This window comes from Myotis nattereri (assembly GCF_964212035.1).
Source record: "Myotis nattereri genome assembly, chromosome: 12".
NCBI classification, from domain to species: Eukaryota; Metazoa; Chordata; class Mammalia; order Chiroptera; family Vespertilionidae; genus Myotis; species Myotis nattereri.
This window is the reverse complement of record NC_138087.1, coordinates 78,395,698-78,411,058: the sequence shown is the minus strand read 5'-3', so window position 1 is coordinate 78,411,058 and position 15,361 is coordinate 78,395,698. Positions and strand designations below refer to the sequence as shown.

General features: G+C 61.5%; 2 protein-coding genes across 7 annotated transcripts; one reads left to right on the top strand and one right to left on the bottom strand.

The window, feature by feature from the left end:
* The first annotated feature begins 459 nt into the window (after positions 1-459).
* Positions 460-5,788, top strand: ASB6 (ankyrin repeat and SOCS box containing 6). Its single transcript, XM_081103634.1, has 6 exons — positions 460-679; positions 2,029-2,210; positions 3,477-3,583; positions 3,669-3,777; positions 4,216-4,302; positions 4,434-5,788. Exons 1-6 carry the CDS (start codon positions 567-569, stop codon positions 5,099-5,101), a joined length of 1,266 nt encoding a protein of 421 aa, XP_080959760.1. The 5' UTR covers positions 460-566; the 3' UTR covers positions 5,102-5,788.
* A 169-nt stretch (positions 5,789-5,957) lies between these two features.
* On the bottom strand, positions 5,958-13,160 carry NTMT1 (N-terminal Xaa-Pro-Lys N-methyltransferase 1). Of its 6 annotated transcripts, XM_081103629.1 has the most exons (6): positions 12,804-12,954; positions 11,321-11,407; positions 9,812-9,940; positions 8,511-8,715; positions 7,547-7,799; positions 5,958-6,772 (listed from the first exon to the last, which is right to left on the bottom strand). In XM_081103629.1, the coding sequence occupies exons 4-6, from the start codon at positions 8,670-8,672 to the stop codon at positions 6,516-6,518; spliced, it is 672 nt and encodes a 223-aa protein (XP_080959755.1). In that variant the 5' UTR covers positions 8,673-8,715; positions 9,812-9,940; positions 11,321-11,407; positions 12,804-12,954; the 3' UTR covers positions 5,958-6,515. The 6 variants fall into 6 exon arrangements, with proteins under 6 accessions (XP_080959755.1, XP_080959758.1, XP_080959754.1 ...); XM_081103632.1 differs by lacking the exon at positions 9,812-9,940 and having other exon boundaries at positions 8,575-8,715; positions 12,804-13,160; XM_081103628.1 differs by lacking the exon at positions 9,812-9,940 and having other exon boundaries at positions 12,804-12,957.
* Positions 13,161-15,361: the final 2,201 nt, after the last annotated feature.

Sequence of the window (15,361 nt, the reverse complement as noted above, 5' to 3'; positions counted from 1 at the left end):
CCAAGGCTGGGACCTCCTCAAGCAGATGTTCCAGAATCAGAAGACAGCAGGGCCGCCGGGGCCCGAGGCTGGGGAGGGTCAAATGCTCGGCCGAGGAAGATGCCTAACCCCCAGCACATGGTCCTAGGCTGGGGGCGCCTGGGTCGGGCCGAGGTCACTGCCTGGGTCGGGCCGTGCGATGGGCGGAGCTCGGACGGCGCCCCGCGGCCGCGGGCGGGATCGCGGGCGGAGCAGGGGTTCGGCCGGGCCGGGCGGGAACCGGCGGGCGGGCCTCGGGCTGGGGTGAGGCTCGGCGGCGGGTCCTCGCCCGTCAGCCCCCGGGTGGGTACGCCAGGCCCCTCCGGCTCGGGCCCCGGGAGGCGCCGCGCTCCTCCGAGCCCGCAGGGGGCGCTGTCGCCGCCACTCACTTCCGGGGCCGCCGCGGACCGGAAGTCGGTCAGTCACTTCCGACGCGGAGCAGCGGGAGCGGCGGCGGACGGGCGGGCGCGGGGGCTGGACCGGCACCGGCAAGGCCAGGCCCACGGCCGCTCCGCGCGCCCACGCGGGTCCCCTCGGCGGCCGCCGCGATGCCCTTCCTGCACGGCTTCCGGAGGATCATCTTCGAGTACCAGCCGCTGGTGGACGCGATCCTGGGCTCCCTGGGGGTCCAGGACCCCGAGCGCCAGGAGCCGCTGGAGGGGTGAGTCCTCCCGTCCCGGCCGGGGCGCTCCGACCCGGCGCTGCCTCTTTCTGTCGCTGCCAGTGGGCGGGAGGGCACCTGCCCCCGCCTCACCCCGAGGGACCGAGAACGCCGAGCGCCGGCTCCCGCCCTGCCCTGCCCTGCCCTGCGCGGGTGCGGGTGCAGGTACGGGTACGGGTGCGGGTGCAGGGTGCGGGGTGCGGGTTCCAGGCGCGTGGCAGGGCTGCAGGGTGGGCTGGCAGCGCCCCTGCCTCAGTGCCCACTGCGCCCTGGCGGTGCCCGCACCTGGGGTGCAGAGCAGCGGGCGGCATCCGCGAAGGCCTCGGTCCCCCGAGCAGTGCGAGCGGGGACTGTGTAGCCGAGTTAGCGTTTATGCGGACACCAGCGGCCTCTCCGCGAGCCCGTGGCAGAGGTGAGCCCACCAGCCACCAGCCTCCTGGAGCTCATGCGCCCGTGGAGAGCCTGGCAGTCATGCAAACAGCTGGTTCAGAGGAACGGGGCGTCGCGCGTGTTGGGGGGACCGGTTGGAGTGTCACACACAGGGTGGTGAGCCCCTCCGAGGACTGGGGGGAGCGGGCCTTCTCCCGCCGTGGGGTCTCCGCGGCTGCTCTGGGCGGGTGGGTAGGGCAGCTCCCGGCGGCTGCTGCTCGGCACCCATGGGCGTTGGCTCTCTGGGGCTGTGGGGATGCTGCCCAGGCAGTAAGGGTCGAGCCTTGATCCCAACAATCAAAGGGGTGCAGATGGTGAGACTAAAGGGGGGCGGGGAGTGGGGGGCACCTGTGGGGGAGGGAAGCCTGGCCAAGAGGAGGAGATGGCGGCCTGGGAAGGAGTTACGAGAAGGACTGTCCCCGGGTCTGGCTTCTGGGGACAGTCATGGCGGTTCTTAGTGGTCAGTGTGCTGGGGGGGTCGCTGGGTGTGAAGCCCGGGAAAGCCGGGGAGACGGATGGTCCCGTGAGGAGGGTGAGCAGGGAGGGCGGGCTGCTGCCTGCCCGGGCAGTTGGGTTGCCGGGCGGGGGGTTTCCTCTCAACTCAGGGACAGTCGGTGCCTGAGGAAGGGGTGTGTGTCTGGCTCTTGCTCCTGGCCACAGGGCTCCCCTCCATCCCAGCAGCCCAGGTGTGTGAGGTTCGTACCCCAGGCAGGGCCAGGTCCTCCGCAGCTTGGAAGGAGGCTGGAGACGTCCGGTCCTTCTCGGCAAACCTGCGGAGGCTGCTCCCGTTAAAACCTGGCTTGACCCACAGAGCTTTTCCAAAGAGAAATTCTGCCCCAGAGCCAGGGCCCTGCCCCGAGGGGGGAAGGGAGGTGTAAGGACAGCAGGACCCTCAACTGGCCCACCTCTCTCCTGCCCAGGCCCAGCTATGTGCCCAGCGAGGAGAGCCGGCTCCTTGTTCTCACCGAGCTTCTGGAGAGAAAGGCCCACTCCCCGTTCTACCAGGAAGGCGTGAGCAATGCGCTGCTGAAGATGGCCGAGCTGGGGCTGACCCAGGCCGCCGATGTTCTCCTGCGAAACGGGGCCAACCTCAACTTTGAAGGTCAGGGGAGCCCGTGGGGCTGGGGCGGGCAGGCGGCTTCGGTGCGGCCGCTCTGGGTGGCGGCCAGGCCTCTGGGCTCTGCCTGACTTCTCTTAGCAGCTTATTTCGTGGGCGATGGCTACGGAACCCACACTGGTGGCCTCCCACCCCGCGGGCTTCCGATGGCCCTTAGCACCTCCGGCCCAGGAGCAGGATTGTTGCTCTGCTACCCTGTGATTGATTTAGCAAACCTTCCCAGCTCCCGCTAATTCCCTGCTTCCATCAAGGTGAGGTGCAGGTGCTGGCACTGTGCCCAGAGCTAAGGGAAGGTCATTTCCTGCCACTTACTCTTTTTTTTTTTTTTTTTAATGTACTTTATTGATCTTTTACAGAGAGGAAGGGAGAGAGATAGTTAGAAACATCGACGAGAGAGAAACATCCCCTCCCACTGGGGATGTGCCTGCAATCAAGGTATATGCCCTTGACCAGAATCGAACCTGGGACCTTTCAGTCCGCAGGCTGACGTTCTATCCACTGAGCCAAACCGGTCAGGCTCCTGCCACTTATTCTGAGCCATCTTGCATTTTCGTTCATCCCACAGGAAGAGGGGGAAACACTGGGCATAAGTCACAGCAGGACTGTGCTGGCTTCTGGCTTGTAGGTGCTGGGTGGGGGACGGGAGGTGAGGGAGCCGTTTTCCTTTCCTCTCTGGCTTTTCACGCACGAGGGCAGGGTCAGCCAGGAGACGTGTGGGGCTGACTTATGACCAAATGGCGGTCTTTGCTCTGACATAGGACATGGCCAGGCATGGCTCCTCTCCCCTCTGAGCACCGGCTCAGAGGCTGCAGGCTCCTGGAGGGTCAAGGAGCTGAGGCGGGGGAGGGGGAGGGGGCGTGGGGGGAGGGTGTTCTGAAGTCAGGCGCTTGGAGACCCGGCTTTGAGAACGTGCTGCCGTCACCAGGCTTGAGGAGCTGGCACTCTGGGTGTCCGCCCAGTAACCCGAGAGTAGAGGCCCTGTTGTATGGTCCCATTTTACAGAAGAAACTGAAGCCCAAACAGATTAAGTACGTGCCGTACCCACTGCAACACCCAGGGCCTGAACCTGGGTCTGGCCAGAGCCTGTGCTGTAGCACCCAGTGAGGACAGCTGCGCTCTGACCCCTCGGGTGACAGCAGCCCGGGCCCGTCGGGGGAGCGGGGAGTGCGGGGACGGAGCTGCCAGGCCAGGCCCTGGGATTCCGTGAGAACGTGCTGACAGGCAGGACTGACGAGCTGGCTGTGCCCTCAGACCCGGTCACCTACTACACGGCCCTGCACATCGCTGTCCTGCGAAACCAGCCTGACATGGTGGAGCTGCTGGTGCGCCACGGGGCCGACATTAACCGGAGGGACCGGGTAAGAGCCGGGCGGCCTGCTCTGAGGGAGCCAGTAGGGGCGAGAGCAGCCTCCCAGGCCAACCGACTGTGCTTTCTTGGCTCAGATCCACGAGAGCAGCCCCCTGGACCTGGCCAGCGAGGAGCCGGAGCGGCTGCCCTGCCTGCAGCGCCTCCTGGACCTTGGGGCAGACGTCAATGCAGCCGACAAGCATGGTGGGTACCGCCTCTGGGGTGCCCCAGGGTGACAGGCGGGCAGGCCGGTGTAGCCCATGTGCTGGCCCAGCACACCTGGTGCGCACAAGTGCACCTGCAGAAGCTTGAGAGAGTGCCGCCGGTGGCCCACACCGCCCCTTGACGGCTGTCTGAGGGGGGACCTCGGTGTCTGCGCTCAGCTTCTCAGAGAGCTGTCTCCTGTTGGGAGAGACCCAGCCAGGTCTCGGGTAGCATCCCAGGGTCCAGAAAAATCCTGCCTTGGCCCTTCTGCTCTCATGTGTGTGGCTGGAAAGAATCGCCAGAAAGCGGTCACCCTCAGCCCTAGCTGAGGTCAGTCCTTTTCCAAGTTCATTTTCTGATCTGAGCGTCTATCTCCCTCCTTCTCCGGGGCTGCCCTCCCTCGGCTCCCTGGCCTCCTCCCCCACCCTCCCTCCTCAGGGAAGACTGCTCTGCTCCACGCTCTGGCCAGCAGCGACGGCGTGCAGATCCACAACACGGAGAACGTCCGGCTGCTGCTGGAGGGAGGTGAGGCTTCCCCGGGCTGCCGGCCTCCCCCTCCCCCGGGGCTGCAGGTCCTGCTGGCTCTCCCCGCCCCAGGGCCACTGTAGGGCTGAAGGGCTCCTCCCATCTTCTGCCCTCCCTGCTGGCTCTTCCAGGGGCAGACGTGAAGGCGACCACCAAAGACGGGGACACCGTGTTCACCTGCATCATCTTCCTGCTCGGGGAGACGGTGGGAGGGGACAAAGAGGAGGCCCAGCTGATCAACCGCTTCTGCTTCCAAGTCACGCAGCTGCTGCTGGCTCACGGGGCCGACCCCAGCGAGTGCCCCGCCCACGAGTCGCTCACGCACACCTGCCTCAAGAGCTTCCAAGTGCACTTCCCTCTCCTGCGCTTCCTGCTCGAGTCCGGAGCCGCCTATAACTGTTCCCTCCACGGAGCGTCCTGCTGGTCTGGCTTCCACGTGGTCTTCGACAGGCTCTGCTCCCACCCGGGCTGCGCCGAGGACGAGAGCCACGGGGACCTCCTGCGCAAAGCCGAGACCGTCCTGGACCTCATGGTGACCAATTCCCCAAAACTGCAGCTGCCGGAAAACTTCGACATCCATCCCGTGGGCAGCCTGGCAGAAAAGATCCGGGCCCTTCACTCCTCCCTGAGGCAGCTGGAGAGCTACCCCCCGCCCCTCAAGCACCTGTGTCGCGTTCACATCCGTCGCTACCTTCAGCCGTGGCCCGTGGATGCGAAGGTCCAGGCCCTGCCTCTGCCCGACAGGCTGAAGTGGTACCTCCTCAGTGAGCACAGCAGCCCCGTGGAGGCTGACATCTGACCGCTCCAGACCGAAGGGACGGTCTGGGCCCCTCAGCCAGCCCGCTGGTGGACTAAAGTCCCAGCGGCCTTGGGGGAACCTTTGGTCCCGCCCGTGAGAAGGCGCAGGCTGCCTGTCAGAAGGCGCAGGCTGGTACAGGAGAGCCGGCAGCTGCGGTCATTGCTGTGGGAAAGGCTGTGTCTTCAGGGAGATGGCCCCCGTCCCTTTGACAGTGACCCAGTTCTCAACCCCCATGGGAGAAAATGACAGGGCTTTGATTTGGGACAGGCGTGAAAGGATTGGTGGGCATTCCTGAGTGCAGACTCCTGTGAGCTGCATGGACAGAGCTGAAGCCAGAAGGAACTGGGTGGGCCTTTGTGGGTGCGGCCCAGGCAAGGCCCTTTACTCCACAGAAGGGCTTTGGTGGGCGGGGAGAACGGAGCTGCTTCCTCCTGGTGTCGCTGCCCCGCCCACCGGGGCACAGGGCTGTGCCAAACCCAGGCCTTGGGGACCATGCCTTCTGCTAAAAAGCAATCATGCATGACCGGGGACATTCCAAAATGTCTCACCTGAGGACGAAAGCTACCAGGATTCAAGGCTGACTCCTGCCTGGTGCTGAGCCTCACAGAGCTGTCACGATGGTCCTTGTGAATTGTGTAAATGCCTCAGATATAAGCTAAGGCAACTAAAAGCATATTTATATTACCCAATTAGACTGACTTCTCTGGTCTTAAAAGGCCCTTGATAACATCTCTGCCCCCCCATTTCAGGATGACGGGCCTCACAGCGTCCTGGAAGAGGGGGTCAGCACGAGCAGACACTGCATTAGGGCTTAAGTAACACTTGTCCCAGAACAAAAGCACCATCTAGACCGTGGGGCCTTCCGACACAGGGATTGACCCTTTTTATTTCTGACTGGAAACATCCGCCAAGGAGGAACCACAAGGCACGGCCAAAAGTGAGCCGTGGGCCTCTGCCGGCTGCAGGCTGCTGTGACCACCACGTTAGGGACACCAGGGCCCGTCACCAGAGGACGTGGAACAGGAACCTGCCGCCAGCTGTGATACAGCGGCCGCGCCTCTCCCCGGAGGTCGTGTCCTCCGCCGGGGTCAGCGTTCTCTTCCTCTTCAGGCCGCCAGGCCTGTGGCTGGTGATGGAGACCAGGAGTCTCCGCTCTGATGGGTCGCCACACCCCACAGACCCGCACTGCCCAGGCCCCCCCGGGGGCAGCGGAGCCAGGCGCCTGCCTCTGCCCATTGGATGGCACTCCTCCCGGTGGGTCCTGTGGTTACAAAGAGCCTGTATGGCCAGTGGATGGCAGGCAGGTGCATTCACTGGCCTCACTCAGCTCCTGCAAACCGCCGGCATGAGCCTCTGATGGCACCTGGCTGCCAGCTGTCCGCCCCCGCCGGCCCCTCTTGCCCTGCGGCCCGGCTCATCTCAGGGCCAAGCTGTAGACGTGGTAGATCTCGTCGGGGAGGTTCTCCTGCCGCTCCTGGGCGAGGAGGCTGAGGCCGGCGCTGCGGACGATGCCGTGGACCACCTCGAGGTCCCGGCACACGCTGCTGTCCGCATCGTCCAGGATCACGCCCTCCTGGGCCATGTTGTCTTTGATGACGATGATGCCGTTGGGGCGCAGGCCCTGCTGGCAGCGCCGCAGGAACTCGGCCAGGTGCTGATCGGTCAGGTGGCCTGGAAGGCAGAGGCGTGGGAACAGGATGGTGCGGGCACACGCGCCATTGGCTGCTGCTCAGCCACCGCTCATTCCCCTTTGCACTTTACGATCGACCCACAGGGCCAACTGCCCTCAACAGTCCAGGGGGTCACTGAAGCCCATTTTGTGACAGAGGAGACTGGGTCGAAGTCACCGAGCCACAGGCAGCCATGAAACGTGCAGCTGGGATGCCACCCTGACCAGTGGCTTCAGGCCCTGCCTGACACCTCACTCCGCATGCCACCCACCCTCCTAGGCCTGGACCAGGGCGGTGTACCCAGCAGTTCCTTCCCTCCGTTAGAACTCCAGACAGGCTTTTTGGGACCACAGAATACAGGGCCAAGATGCAGTAGGCCCCACAGGGTGGTGCTGCCTGCCTGGGAGGGTGGCTGACCGCTGGCACAGGACATGATGGCAGAGCCGGCTCACTGCCAATAGCAGGGACAGCCAAAGCTTCAACCTTCCTCTTAAAAAACCCCTTTTATAAAATCTGTCCATGTTCTAAGTTAGTTAATTGGACATTTAAATTTTCTCAACAAAAAACTGCCTCCCCAATGGGTCACAGCAGGTGCTGAGTTAAGACCTGGGGAGAGATGTACCTTTAAGGTAGCGTGCCCCACGGGCCTGAGGCAGGGAGGCTGGAGGAACCCCCGCTGCCCGCCCGGTGCTGCAGGAGCAAGCGGCTCCAGGCCATGGGGACTCGAGTCTGGGAAGCGGGACGCGCAGGACAGAGAAAACGGCAGGAGGCTCACCTATCACCCACTGGATCCAGATGACGTCGTAGGAGTTGGGCTCCGGGCTGAAGTCCTGGAGGCCACAGCAGAAGTAGTTCCTCACCCTCTTGCCCTCCTCACCCAGGTAGGTCTTCGCTTTCACCAGAAAGTCCTCCGTCACGTCCACCATGTCCACCGCCCGGAAGAGCGGCAGGAGCAGCCGCTTGGTGATCCTGCCAATGCCGGCGCCGCAGTCCAGGGCACAGGAGGTCCCCGTCGGGTTGGGGCCTTCCTAAAACAGGACAGGCGTCAGGAAGGCTCGGAAAGCCAGAGGGACCCCGTCACTGCCCAGGGCCATGCCTCACAGCCCCTGAGGGACTCATCTAGCCTGGACAGTGGGTGTGAGCATGACATTTTCCTGGGTCAGATTTCTAAAATGAAAGCCAGCTTTCACTTGGAGGTGCTAAATTGAATAGGTGCCTTCATTTCACTCCTGAGACCCCGTTAAAACGACAGCAGGAGCAGGAAGAATTCAGTCAGTGAGAGACCAGAAGAGGCCAGTCAATGGCACGGGACTGGAACAAACCTGGGGCGATGGCAGGTGGTGGAGAGACAACCAGAGCGGCCTCTGCTGCTCGCTAACAGACAAGAGGGGGCAGGGCCAGGAGGCTCCCGCCGGGGCAGGAGAGGCCTGGGCAGGAGTGACCAGGAGCGTGCCTTCTGCAGAACAGCCAACACCCACAGCCCAAATGCCCACAGACGTGGCCAGAGAGCCAAGGTTTCGTCCCTGGGAAGATGGGACAATTTAAAGGGAGACTACTCAGTTCTGGGACAGGGAACCCCCAGCATAACAGCCAGCGCCTGTCGGGTCACCTCGAGGCCCAGTCCACAGGTGCCCGCTGTCCTTCGGGCCTGGGCGGTAGATGGACACCGCAGGCCCTGCAGTGGCAGAGTCGGAGGAGGCGCCAGCACATGCTCCGGAGAGCACCCCAGACCCGCCTACCCTCAGAAACCTCTGCAGGAACTTCCGGGAGCTGTTGATGTCGATGCTGGAGATGTGGCCGTACCCCCCGAGCATGCCGTCCACCGTCGGGGGGACGTCCTTCCAGTACGTCTTGGCCTTGGAGTAGAATTGCTTCTCGTCTTCTATCACCTTGCTCGTCATACTGTCTCCCACTGCGTCTGCTGCAGCTCCGCAGTGGCGCCTCCTGCAGGAAAATGGAGTGAATCAGCCAGGCCGAGGGCCGTCTCACGTGCTGGGCTGGTCAGTCCTGCCTGACGCAGGGGAATGTCCGTGTCCCCGACCTGCTGCTGCCCCTCGGACGACAGTGCCTTATGTCTCTTGCATTCAGGTCACTTTACAAAGCGAACTTCACGTCAGAGGAGACCAGAGTCCTGGCTTCTAGTGCTTTCCTCACCCTCCCTGACACCTGGCTCCATGGCTTCTGACCCCAGCAGAGAATCTGAGCTAAGAGAAAGGTGTGTGTGCCCTGGCCAGTGTTGCTAATGGTTAGAGCACCGGCCCTCGCAATGGAAGGTGGCGGGTTTGATTCCCAGTCAAGGGCACATAGCTGGATTGCAGATTCGCTCCCAGCCTGTCAGGGCGCATGCAGGAGGCAAATGCAACCAGTCAATGTGTCTCTCTCACATTGATGTTTCTCTCCCCCCCCCCCCCCCACTCTCTCTGAAAAGCAATAGAAAAAGATATCTTCGGTGAAGCAAGGAGCTCAAGCCTGCTGCAGTGTACGCTGTGGGGGGCGGGGGTGCTGGACAGTCCCCATGACCCCCTCTCTCGCTGGTCAGCACAGAAGCAAGCTCACTTCCAGGTCCAGTCCTTCATCAACAACCAGGCATCGTGCTGTGAACGGGGAGACGGAAGCCAGCTTGACTCCATCACCACTAAGGGCTGGGAAGTACAGGGCATAGAAGGGCACACCCTAGAGCAGTGGTTCTCAACCTTCCTGATGCCGTGACCCTGTAATACAGTTCCTCATGTTGTGGTGACCCCCAATTTCATGGTTACAAACTGAACATCATTAAAGCATAGTGATTGATCACAAAAACAATATGTAATTATGTGTTTTCCGATGGTCTTAGGTGACCCCTGTGAAAGGGTCGTTCGACCCCCAAAGGGGTCGCGACCCACAGGTTGAGAACCGCTGCCCTAGAGGGACCTAACTCTGCTGGGGTCACGGAAGGCTCTGGGGAAGTGACCTCAGCTAAGACACGGCACCAGGAAGAGTTCCCTAAGCACCCGGGGCAAGGAGACTGCTCCAGGAAGAAGAGCGGGCACAGAACCCTCGCAACTCAGTGTCCTACGGGTCACATTTGGCGGTTTGGATTTCACCCTGAAGAGCAATGACCTTGAACTCGCCAGGGCTAAGCAGGGGGTGACATGAGAAAATGGCTCTGGAGACTTGGCAGCTGTGTGAACTGCAGGGGCGAGAGCAAAAGCAGACACCGACAGTGTCACCGCTGACAGGAGCGGGACCAGGCGGACGAAGGGCCACAAAGCAGCAGCGGGGCCCCGGCAGCAGCGCGCAGGCCCACACTCAGCCAGCGGCCACCTCGTGCCCAGGAGGGACCTCAGGGTCTCATCCCCACCCTGAGGCCCTGGCCCTCATCAACACGTGTCCACCCTGGCAGGTGTTCTGGTCGCTGAGGCTCGTCAACATGAAGCCTGACCCCCAGAGAGCTGGCAGCCCAGCAGGAGACGGGGCAAAATGAAACCCACACAGGGAGGGACCACCAGGACTCTCACGGAGCCAGAAAGTGCCGTGGATCTCAAGGCTGGAGGACTCCTTTCTGAATGGCGGCCAGGGCGGCAGCTGGGAGGTGACACGCAAGCGTACCACTGCGATGCTTTGGCATCCTGCGTGGCATTCAGCAAAACACACACTTCCCGGTAAATGAGCAGAATAAATCGGAGACCGAACCCTTGCCTGGCTCTCCTCTCTCTGCCTCGCCGGCCCTCCGGGATTTAGCTTCCCAGGCAGGGTCATGACTTTCAGCATCATTAGCCCAGCACCTGACACAAGGTGGGTGTTTGCTGATTGGTTGTTGAATGAATCAAAGCATGAGCTTTGTGTGGCTACAGCCAGTTTCCACTTTTAAGAAAAACCCACATAAAAATCCGCCCATTCAAAACTGGTAACACTGAAGGCCATTACCGACAATATAATTATTTGCTTTACCAAAAGCCGTAAAAAGGATTCCTTTAAATGTCAAGGTCCCCTGAATAACCTAATTTACAAGAATTCCACTTACAGGCAAATTCCAGGAACAAGCCGGGGGAGACCCATCTAGGCCAGGAAATGGCAACTGTAACTTTGACATTTGTTCTAAGAGCGGATACATGAGTAAACGAGACTCCGGGGCCCTGTCTACACTGCGCCTCCTGGTGTGGGCAGCGGGTCCCTAGGAGTCAAACAGCAGGAAGCCCTCCCACACTCCGCCCAGACGGCGGTGAGGAGCTTCACCACTAGAGACGGATGGGGCCAGGGTCGGGCTGGGGACAGCCTGGCTGTGTGCTCTCGGCGGACTTGGAGGGGAAGAGAGACCCTTTATCACGGTGAACGTGTGCTCCTCGGTGAGGAGCATGTACCTGCCCAGCCTTCACGGTCATCGAGCCCCCTTCTCCCCCTCCAAGGCGTTTAGGGCAGCACCTGGATAGCTGCCCCAGCTCCTTCTCTGTCCCGGGATCCACGGAAGAGAATGGTGTTTGAACTGTCACTGCAGTGCAGGGCAGAGCCACCTCAACCTCTAAGTCATCGTCTCTAGCAAAAGCAGGAGGTCAGAGCCCATCTGAGTTACCTCCTCCTCCTCGCAGCCTGCGGGGCAGGGCCTGTTCTCCTCGGATCTGTGTGTCTGCAGTTGGACATAGGAGAATGGCAGGATGCTCTATGAAAAAGAAAGGGAAGAAGGGAGGAAGGAAGAAAAAAAATTAGGGGAAAATGTTAAAAACCAACAAAGGCTCTGATGAAATCAAGTGAACCAGGTGTGAATCCTGGCTCTGCTGCTCATCAGCTGTGTATGCTCAGCTCAGACACTTAACCTGTTACCGAAGCTTCTCATCTATAAAATGGGAGCAGCAATACTGACTCTAAAAGCATAAAGGGGCCCTGGCCAGTGTTGCTCACTGGTTAGAGTTGTCCCTACACTAAAGGGTGGTGGGTTCAATTCCCAGTCAGGGCACATATCTGGGCTGCGGGTTCGTTTGCTGCTCAGGGCACAGACAAGAGGCAGCTGAGTGATGTTTCTCTCTCTCTCTCTCTCTAAAAATCAATAAATTTTTAAAAGAGGATAAAGTGACCCATACAGTGCCGGGCACATGTTATCTCCAGTTTCGAAATCTGTCGAATGAGATGCCCGTCAGTTATCTCTGCCAATCCTGAAGCTCAAAGGAAAATGCACTGAAGTGCCCTATACATAGTGTTGGACACACGTAGGGGTTACTGCCGTTATGCTGGGTGGTGGGCATTCAGCAGCCTCACACAGCTGAGCCTGGGGGGGGGGGGGGGCTCCCCATCCCTGCGAGCACAGAAAGGCTGCGAAGATCGGGAGATGCTGTCTTTGAGACCGGCTTCTGGCCTCCGTTCTACAGCATTCCGCACGCACCGCCATTCCTGCCACAGCCCCCAGTTCACAGACAGAAGAATCGTCCCACTACAGGAGCGATGCGCCTTAAAACACACAGCGAACCAGGACCAGGAGGGAACCCAGCCGCCTTACCCAGAGGCCTAGTCCTCCCAGGGCCTCATCCCAGGGCCCCGGGCAGCGATCCTACGCGTCCAGACCTCGGCACCCTGCCCCACGGCCTCGGGCCCAGCGGTGTCGTTCTGCCCCTTCCCTACACAGCCGGTCCACTGGGCCGAGATCCCAGCCCACAGCAGCAGAGCCTGGCCTGACAGCCTCTCCTCAAGCAGGCTGACCTTGGCTGCAAGGTCTCCCGGCGGCGGACCTGTCCGGCCAGGCCCGGGGCCGCGTCCAAGGGGAACGAGGACAGCAACTCCTAGGTAACGGGCACGCCGGGCGCCGGCTCCGGACTGAGCGCCTCCTTACCCCGGCCTCTCGCGGGGGAAACTGAGGCTCAGAGAAGGAAAGGGATTTGCTACGGCCCGGCCCCGGCTTTGGGGACCCCGGCCCCCCCCCCCAACCCCCCACCCGTGGCCCGGTCCGGCCCGCAGACCTTGCCGGAGCGCGCACGTGGGGCCGGGGCCGGGGCGTCGCACGCCGGGTCATGTGACGAGCCGGGACCTCGGGGCGCGGAGGCAGTTGGGGGTCTCGTGCTACTCACCCCGGGGGCGGCTCCCGGGACCCGAGAGAGGGACCAGGAAGAGAGGGCGGCGCAGCAGCGAAGACCTAGAGGCAACAACCGCCCGGATCGGACCAAACCAGACAGACACCTCGCGGCGCGCTGCCTTTGTCTGCTCACGTCACTTCCGGGTGCCGGAGGGCGGGGTCGGGCTGGCTCCGCCCCGCGACCGGGTTGCCCCGCCCCGCGGGCTCCTGAGCGGAGCCGACTTCTGTGTCCCAGACGGAGAAGGGCCGCGGCGTTGACCTTCTCCCGGCCACCGGTGCACTGGGAGGGTGTAAGGCCGGACTTTAAAAAACTAGTATTCTGTGGCTTTCCCACTGGGTTAAAGAGGGGGCACAAAAGCCTTATTCCTCAAATCCCATCCAGAACAATTCACGTCTTAAAATCATATACAGATCCAAAAAGGAAAGAAGAAAAAAAAAGAAATAACCTTGGCAGTGCCCAGGGGCTGCCACCCCAAATAAGCAGAATAAACCCATGAAGCTTCCATTCCAAAAAGATATCCCTCCCCTAGGTTCCCCCCATAATATAGAAATTCTTCCAACGCTCTGAGGCTAGATCTGTGGGATATTGCACGGCAAGCCTTCGGTTTTGCGCTTGCAGCTGCTATAATAACAGTATTCATCCTAAGTTCATTTTCCTAAACTGACCTCCTGGCCTTAAATTGCCAGTTCCTTCCTCGGGGTGTTGCACACAGGAGTTGCTTAAAGTGTGTTTGCTCTAATGAAGTGAAAACTATATGGGGGTGCTGAAAACCCCACCTGCGGAGCCCCCCACATCTGCCTGTGTCCGTATTTGACATCCTCTCTAGAGTACTCAGGGCCGCACACAGGTCGGACGTGGGTCCCCTCCCAAGCTTCATGTCCCATGTCTCTGAGGGAAGGGGAGACATCCTGGGCACCGTCGATCTTATCTGGGGGCAACTCTGAGGTTAGCTCTTTTAGGGGTGCCTAAAAATCCACTCCTTCTTTACTTCCTGTCAACAGAAGAGCAAGTCCTTACCCTACACACGGACTCCAGGTCTGGCCAGCCCCCTGACCTCAAAGCCTCTTGCATGTCTGAATTCCCAAACCTGGAGCCAATGTTTACAGCAGGCAAGGGCTGGAGGGCGCCTTGGACATCGTCTAGTCAGCCTGATGCTCCTCACCCGTCAAAAAAACACCTCACATACCATTAAAATAAGTAAAAATATATTACCTTCCCTCCTCAATACTCTCCCTCCCCGAGGAGGTATGCCCTTCCATCCGGGGCTGAGGCATATTTGCGGACATAGAACACAGTCTCCAGGCAGACACCTGATCGTTTATTACAAAGTGGTTTTCTTTTCATTTTCAAATGGTAGATTACACCATGCCAGTGAAATTACGGGCCCCACACTCAGAGTTCACAAATCGCGCTTGTACCGTGGGGTCCATTTTACCAGGGAGCCCTGGCCAAGGACACTTGTCCCGCACCGCGCAGCGCACAGACGCAGCGCATGGGCTCCAGCTGAGTCTCTTCGCTTCCAGGCCGCTGCCCTGGCGCTGCCAGCCTTCCACCGGAAGTTCTGCTGAGCCACCAGCCCCAGCATGACCCACCTGGGCCGCCCGGACCTGGAGGGGGCAATCCCCGGCCCTCCATTCCTGACTGGGGCCTGGCTGCGCTGGTCAGAGTTCCACGCCCCCCCACCCCCCCCCTCCCCGGGACTGCAGCCTTGGCATCCTGAGCACAACAGCCCCGACCTCTGTGCCCAGGCCTCGGTGCCCACTGCTCCTCACAGGGCCTTGGGTGAGGGGCGGATCACAATGACCCCAAGAGGCCCTGGAGGCCGCAGGGAGGGGCCAACGGAGGGGCCAGGCGGGGAAGATGGGCTCTCCCAAGCTCCAGCCACCTGTAGGGGGCGCTAAACTCCCTGGGACCTTCTCTGGCCCCGACCCGAAGCCCCACTAGGTGCGTGTGCCTCTAGGAGCCAGCTCAGAGCTGACAGCATCTGGGAGGGAGGTGGGGTAGGGAGGAGGCAGGCGGGCTTCTGTCTCCCGAAGGGGAGAATTTGTTAACAATACGTCTTGGCCCCTCCGCGAACCTACTGGATCAGAACCCGGGGCAGCTGTATTTTCCAAAGCTCCCCACCCGGGGGCGGGGTGGCTGGGGCCCAGCAGGAGACAGGTGCCTCCTTTGGAGCTGGTTCCGTCTCCTGATTCCCAGCAGGGCGAGTGCTGGGAGCGGCCACAGCCGGGGTCACCCCGTTCCGCAGCGGAGGCCACCGCGCGCGCAGCGGGCGCGCCCCAGGTTACAGCCTGATCGGCACCTTATGAGGCTGAGACTGGATCCTAAACAATAAGCCTTTCAGGTTGGCATCATAATAGCGACCAGGGTGTGCTGGGCACGGACGCCGCGCCCGGCGCTGCTCCCAGCCCGGTGCGCGCGCGCGCCCATCCGAACGTCACAGCGACCCGGCCCCGCGGGTGCCCTCGCCGTCACCGTCCTCCAGGTGAGGACACAGAGGCCGGGCTCCAGCCTGAAGCCGCTCCGCGCCGCGGGCCCGCGCGATGTTCCCC

Coding starts and splice junctions, on each gene's coding strand:
- NTMT1 (XM_081103628.1), bottom strand. CDS start 11,388: ATGTCCAACTGCAGACACACAGATCCGAGGAGAACAGGCCCTGCCCCG. Junction 7,800..8,510: donor TCCTGCAGAGGTTTCTGAGG/GTAGGCGGGTCT, acceptor GTCCTGTTTTAG/GAAGGCCCCAACCCGACGGG. Junction 6,773..7,546: donor CTGGATCCAGTGGGTGATAG/GTGAGCCTCCTG, acceptor TCTGCCTTCCAG/GCCACCTGACCGATCAGCAC.
- ASB6 (XM_081103634.1), top strand. CDS start 567: ATGCCCTTCCTGCACGGCTTCCGGAGGATCATCTTCGAGTACCAGCCG. Junction 680..2,028: donor CGCCAGGAGCCGCTGGAGGG/GTGAGTCCTCCC, acceptor TCTCCTGCCCAG/GCCCAGCTATGTGCCCAGCG. Junction 3,584..3,668: donor ACATTAACCGGAGGGACCGG/GTAAGAGCCGGG, acceptor TTCTTGGCTCAG/ATCCACGAGAGCAGCCCCCT.